This window comes from Mus caroli, chromosome 6, assembly GCF_900094665.2.
Source record: "Mus caroli chromosome 6, CAROLI_EIJ_v1.1, whole genome shotgun sequence".
Taxonomy (NCBI): Eukaryota; Metazoa; Chordata; class Mammalia; order Rodentia; family Muridae; genus Mus; species Mus caroli.
Window position 1 is genome coordinate 87816118 of NC_034575.1, and position 6670 is coordinate 87822787.

At 53.0% G+C, this 6670-nt stretch overlaps 1 protein-coding gene across 1 annotated transcript in view; it reads right to left on the reverse strand.

Annotated features, from left to right (window-relative positions):
• Positions 1–6670, reverse strand: part of Grip2 (glutamate receptor interacting protein 2) — a 25270-nt gene that overhangs the window by 16573 nt on the left and 2027 nt on the right. The window contains exons 2-10 of the mRNA XM_029478237.1: positions 5813–5971; positions 4978–5125; positions 4724–4893; positions 3937–4059; positions 3458–3601; positions 1472–1658; positions 969–1114; positions 271–351; positions 2–37 (exon numbers count right to left, since the gene is read on the reverse strand). Coding sequence (XP_029334097.1) covers positions 2–37; positions 271–351; positions 969–1114; positions 1472–1658; positions 3458–3601; positions 3937–4059; positions 4724–4893; positions 4978–5125; positions 5813–5971 — 1194 coding nt within the window. The remainder of the gene's footprint in view (position 1; positions 38–270; positions 352–968; positions 1115–1471; positions 1659–3457; positions 3602–3936; positions 4060–4723; positions 4894–4977; positions 5126–5812; positions 5972–6670) is intronic.

A 6670-nucleotide genomic window follows, 5' to 3' on the forward strand; every position in this document is an offset into this window, starting at 1 on the left:
GAGATGATCAGGGGTTCCCCTCGCTTTCTGCTGGCCGCTGTGGAGGCAGGGGAGACAGGCTGTGAAGATAATTTTCAAGGGCCCTGCTTAAGGTGGGGTCAGGAGAGGACACTACTGGCTCCTGGTCCCATTTCTTCCTCACTTGGGGNTGGGCAATATGAGCAAATCAGCTCACCTCTATGTGCATCAGTTTTCCTTCTATAAAATGGGCCTGCATCCCATTGTGGAGATGTAGTAAGATGAAGCAGGTAGAACAACGAGGGGACTTACAGCTAATGGTGATGCCCAGCTCCACACCGCGTCTTTTGGGTAACTTTACGTGGAAGGTCCCACTGCTTGGGATGACAGACTCTGTAAACCAACAGCCCTGGGTGACTCAAGGCTCCAGAAGAGCTCGGAGATCTGCATCTAGCACCCGCCGTGGCTTCTCTTGGGTTAGGAAGGAGGCAATCTCAGAGAGTAATGATCCAAACCACCCTACCCCGCTGCTTCCACCTCACGGAGGAGGAAAGNTGAGGCCCAGAAGGCTGATGAATTGGTTCTAAACAGCTGAGTGCTGTCTTTGGAACAGAGACAGGATGGAGGCCAGAGCTGGAGACTACTGGCCAGTGCGGGGGCGGGGGGGCTGTAGCAAAACGTGACCCACTTGGATCCAGGCATTTCTATAACTTGTCTCTAATTCATACCACACCTCTGTTCTCTACTATTTGACAGATGGGGAAACCGAGGGCAGAGGGAGGCTGTTTCCTATCCAGACATTCTCATATGGGACTCCCAGGATCAGAGTCCTGACTTCAGCTGCCTGGAGTCCCTGCTGCATGCAATCCACTTTAAGTCCTCCCGATTCCTGATTCCTGTGTGGTACTCTCTCATCCCTNTGCAGGACTTAGGCTTGTGCAAAGTCTCAGGGAGCATCAAGCAGGGAGGGGCAGGGTCCCAGAGTGTGTGTAGCTGGGTGGCCCACTCACCTGCCACATCAAACTCGATCTCCAAAACAACTTTGCGGGCCAGCGCAGCATCCCGCAACAGCTGGTTGGCTTCCTCCATGGTCCCGTCCTCAGTGGCAATGCCATTGATGGCTAGGACTCGGTCCCCCACCTGCAGCAGACCACACCTAACCCCCAGAGCCCGGTGGAGAGAAGAAGCCGGTGACTAGAACCTCANGTGGGGGAGAGGAGGGGGCTCACTCTCAGCTCCTGGTCTCTGAACTCAGCCCTNTCCCCAGCTAAGACCTGGCTGGGTCTCAGTTTCTATCTAATCACTGGGGATGGTACCATTGTCCTCACAAGACAGAGTCCTCTGAGTACAGGCAGACAGGGTTTTCATACTGTGTAATTCTGGGGNTGATGATGGGGCCAATATGCTGTTTAAGTAAGGTATATTTATGAAGCTGGGACCCGTAGTTGTGGCTCAATTTTCCCACTGGACTAGAGCTCCAAAGATTGTAGGCCNATGGAAGCAGTAGGCTCACCTCTCAGCGGGGCTGTCAGGTTCAATAAATCGCACCAAGGGTGGGGAGGACAGGGTCTCGGTGGCAAAGATGCCTCCCTGCAGCTGGAGGCCGAAGCCACTGAGGGGGTCTCCACAGAGCACAACTTCCGTGGTCTCCGTATGAACAATCTGCCCGCCGGGCCCTACCGTGCTGGAGGCCAGTGACACTGTGGGACAGGAGGGTTTCATGCTCAGATGAACCCTGGTGAGGCTTTCCAGGGGTGCCCACTGAGAGTCCTCACGAGGTCTGGGAGCCAGAGGGGCAGATGAGCAGGAGTCCTGGAACCACCTAGGATGGGCCTGAGTTTCTTTGTCTGTACAGGGCCATGATGGCATCTACCCTGCATAAGCAGTGGCTAAGAGAGACAGCATTAGGGACTGTTATTTTGTAAGACAAGAGATTCTAGGTGCCTGTGTTATTTATTATATTACAGACCCCCACCTCCATCCATAGGGCATNTATTTCCAGACCCCAGGAAATGCCTGAAACCACAGATAGTACCAAAAGCTACAGATACCCTAGTCATACAGCCCTATGATGAAGTTTCATCTACAAACAACCCTTGGGAAGAGAGACATTAACTGTAGCTTGATGGTGAGATGTAACTATTATACCGGTGTGTTCTCATAAAAGCACCAGAATCAATATTGTAGCACCTTTTGTTTAGTTTTGAAACAGGCTCTCAGGCTGGCCTTGATCTTTCTGTGCAGCTGAGCATGACCTTGAACTTCTGACCTTCTTTCCTCCCTATTACAGGGTCGTTGGATGCTGCATTACAGGCAGGCATCACNTTGCTCATTTATTTGGTGCTAAGGGTAAAACTCGGGATTTCATATACGCTGGAGAAGCAATCTCCTGTCTGAGTTACATCTCCAGCCCCATGACCATTGCTCCGGACATTGTTCAGTGAAGTCTAGGTCACCTGGGCAGCAGATTCTAGCCAGTCTGATCAAGAGAGATGATGGAGAATGACTAACAGTTGAGCAGTGTGTACATGATGGATGCACTGGGTAAGCACGCTGCTCACATCCCAGGATGGACCAAGTGGGGCGGATGTAAGCCTTTCCCACACTACTCAGGACACTGTGCAATTTAAAGCATACGGTCTATTTCCAGATTTGTCTATTTAATATTTTCACATTGCGGTTGAATGTGGGTAACTGGAGAGCAAAACTAGATTGGGCAGCGCTATATTCTGTGCTCTATACTCTACATGTCTCTTTGCTTTGGTAATAGCTTTATTCTTTTTAGGATTTATTTTATTGTGTTTAATTATGCACATGTGTATATGTCTGTGTGTGTGTGTGTGTGTGTGTGTGTGTGTGTGTATGTGAGTGCAGCTATCTGCAGAGGCCAGAAGAGGGTGTTAGCTCCCCCTGGAAATGCAGTTACAGGTGGTTGTGATCTGCCTGTCATGGGTGCTGGGACCTGAATTTGGATTCTTTGCAAGTGCAGCAAATGCTCTTAACCACTGAGGGTCCCGGGAACAGCTTTATTTGATAGAAAGTTCCCAAACAATAGTGGTCACCTGCTTAGTGTATAAATTGATGGCTTAAAAGCACTGCCATCCTCTCCCATAGAATCCTAGCTGGGAAATTGAGGCAGAAAGACTAAATTCTAGGCCAGACTGGGCCACATAACGAGACTTTGTCTCAAAACCAAAAAAAGAATAAAGGAATCGCTGTCTCCTCACCCATTGCCCCAGAACCTGCATTTTGCCCCAGGCAATCTGTCCTCAACCTATTTCTGTCCCTGTGGGTTTCCCTGGACACATCACAGAAATGATCTTATGTGGTCCTTAGTGACAGGCATCAGACACTGAACACACTGGCTTCAGAGGCTCCTTTCTGTAACAGCTGGGACTCCCCAGGGTGCACCATATCCAGGTGGCCACACTACCCAAGCCTCACCCCCAGCCCCATCTTCCACCTCATGGGTGCCCCACGGAGATGGCTTCCTGCTTACAAGAGCTCCTGTGTTCTTTTCTTCGCTGCCTTCTCCTCCCTGCTGTTGTCCTGGGGCTCATGGGTCCTCTGGGCAGGGTGCTGGCGTTGGCACAGGGAAAGGCAGGGTTCATAGTCGGTGAGGAGAAGGGAGTCGAGGACACGGCTGGGGAGACCAGAGCACAGCCCCATGAGCCCCAGCAGGGCCCTAGTCACTTGCATAGGGATTGGGGAGGAGAACCACATATCCATAGGGACACAGACAGGCATGCCTTCTCCCCTTCACCTAAGTCCTTGACTGTGTGACCTCACACAGGTCTCCACCCCCACCTCTACCCCCTGAGCCTCACTGACCAAGATTTCCACAGACCGCTAGGGATGAACTAAGTGATGCAGGGCATCCCCTCTTGCTCCTGTGTTGGTTTCCACCCCATGTACCAACACCGCCCACCAGGAAGGGGTTTTAGGACAGCAGCATTGCTGCAGCAGCAGATACATTACATCGGCTCTGGTCCTGGCCTCCAGCTGCCCAGGTGGGTGCCCTGCAGTGGCTTGGCCTTGGGCTGTGGCAAGAAGGGGCACAGGGGTCCCAGCGGTGCAGCTGCTCACTCCTCTGTATTCTCACTGTGGCAGTGGGAAGAGGAAAGTGGCCTGGGTGTCTGGGACTGTCCAGATGACTATAGTCCCCACAAGCCAATGGTGAGACCCAAGATCCTTGCACTGTCCAAGCCAGCAAGGCACAGAACATGGGCTCTGCTCATAGGCACTGCTACCCACCCTGTGCCAAGCTGTGACCAGGCCCCAGCTGCATTGCCAACCAGGAAGGCCAGTCCCCTCAGGGAACTGGCTCTGAACTCAAGAGGTTCCTGGCTGAGTGCTACCCACAAAAGCCCCCTGTCAAAACTTCAGGGGCACAGCAGGCATATGGTACCCACAAGGCCCCTAAACTTCTGTGGCAGCATGGAACCACATGGGGCCCTAGTGATTGGCTACCCCCATTCCTGGCTCTGGTCTCTATTGTTGGTTCTGTTAAATGGGCCCTGGAGAGTGGCTGCCTCCTCAAGTTGTAGGGAGGCTGAGAAAGAATCCCAAAGGCTTCCAGCAGAGCCAGGCCCTTAGCAGAGACTAAATGAACAAATCCCAGCATCTGGCTCCCACAGTCCTTCCCACAGCCTCTGCAGCCTCAGTTTCCCTGCCAAGTGTGCCTGCTTAAGGCTTTGTCCTGGAACTCTGGTGCCCTGTTCCATCCCTCCCAGGTTTGGGTCTTGAGATTTGCCAAGGTGCCTACCTGCCTCTGGGGGCTTCAGGGGCCGACGACTCTGGGGCGCAGGCAAGATCTCCAGTCGAACTTTCTCAGTCACACTGGCCAGGAGCTTAGTAGCCTCGACCAGTGAGCAGTGTTCTGTGCTGGTGCCATCGATGGCAAGGATGTGGTCTCCAGCATGCAGCGCACCACTCCTGGGGGACAGGGGGACAGAGAGGCTGGTCTAGAGGACAGAGACACATGTTGCCTCTGCCCTGCATAGCCCTGCTTCACCTCACCTGTCCACCACGCTAGCTGGCTTGATACGGTCGATAGTGATAGCTGGCTTGTTCCGGTGGGAGCCAGTGGTGAGAGAGATCCCCAGGGCAGNTCCTGGGGTCTTGGCTATTTCTACCACCAANGGGCCTGAAGCATTGGCCACTGTGTCTGGAATGATGGGGAGGGAAAATATAAAGATTCGTGGAAAGTAAAGGTGCTTGCTGTCCTGNCTGGCCTAACTCTGCTGTCCTTTAGCCCTTACTGCTCAGGAAGGAGATGATGCCTCGGAGGGAAGGCGGTCTATCCAGCCATCAGCAAGTCAGGCCAGGCCTCCATTGTACTGCAGAAACATTCCTTACCTCCACCCCAAGCATCCTGGTCTCACATCAGCTCTCCCTGAGGCAGCTAGTCACTTCCTCAGCCCCTGGCTTCTACCTTCACCCCTTTGGTCCTGGCTCCTTCCCATTCAGCCATCTGTAGCAGTCAGGCTGCCCCTCACTCTTGGGCCAAAATCTCCTGCCCCAGGGCATTTGCACTTACAATTCATCCTGGCTAAAGCTTTGCCACTCCACTTCATACTCTAGGTAGATCCTACGTGATTGCACGTGTGTGTGTGTGTGTGTGTGTGTGTGTGTGTGTACATACACAGGAGTGTACTAATTGACATTTCCCCTCTACAACCAGACACTTCACCTGTATTGTCCCTGCCTGACCCCTAGTGATATCAGGAGAGGCCTGATACTGTCAAGAGGCCCAGAGAGGCTAAAGCACTGGCCTAAGATCACACAGCCTTTATAGTAGTGAGGATCTGGGACCTCTCCTTGCCCCAGCCCTTACCCTTGGACCTGAACATACCTGGGGTGGCCACATCATACTCCACTTGGAAAAGGGCCTCATGGCTACACTGTTGCAGGGTGGCTATTGCAGTAGCATGGCTGGCCCCATGCANTGGGATCCCATCTATGCTGAGAAGCCTGTCGCCCACCTTTAAGGATCCCTCCCTGTAAAGGAGATGAAAGCCCAATCAGGGATGGAACACACAAAATGAGTTAGGGGTGAACAGACAGAGTGTAAGTAAAAGGTCTCTCGGGCCAACTCTGATGCCCTCTACCTACAGCATATCTGAGCTGGGTGTGTTCTTCAAGGCCACTCACATCACAGCCCAGATAGGGTGTCGGCCTGGCTGGGGACACACAGCATCAGAGAAGGGGTGGTCTGCTCATTGTAGAATCCCTTCCCATTGTCCCCAACNCAATTTTCTGATAGTGACTCTGGACTAGTGACAGATGAGCTTGGGAAAGAACTCAGCAGTGCTCCAGTCTGGGCCCAACCCCTGCCCTGGAATGTCGCCCCTGACAGGTGCCAAAGCTATTCCAGGAGGTTCTATGAATAGCGACTCATGCAGGGCCCCAGACCAAGACCAAATTTAGATCTACAACAAGCCTGGTCCAGGCTTCTCTTAAAATGGTTAGGAGTGAGTCTCCTGCTCAGAGAACAAGGGTGAGGGGTCAGGAGACAGAAGNAGGGCCTGGACATATTCCTTTCCCACACCCTGTCCTCCTGGCCCAGCTGGGACATGTTGGGACATGAGAGTTTCCACAGACAGTCCCAGCCAGAGATGGCCAGTCACAGAGCCAGAGCACCTTTGGCCCAGGCTAAGTCAGGAAGATGCTGGGAAGATTCAAGCTGAGGCCTCGCCTAGCCACTTCCATC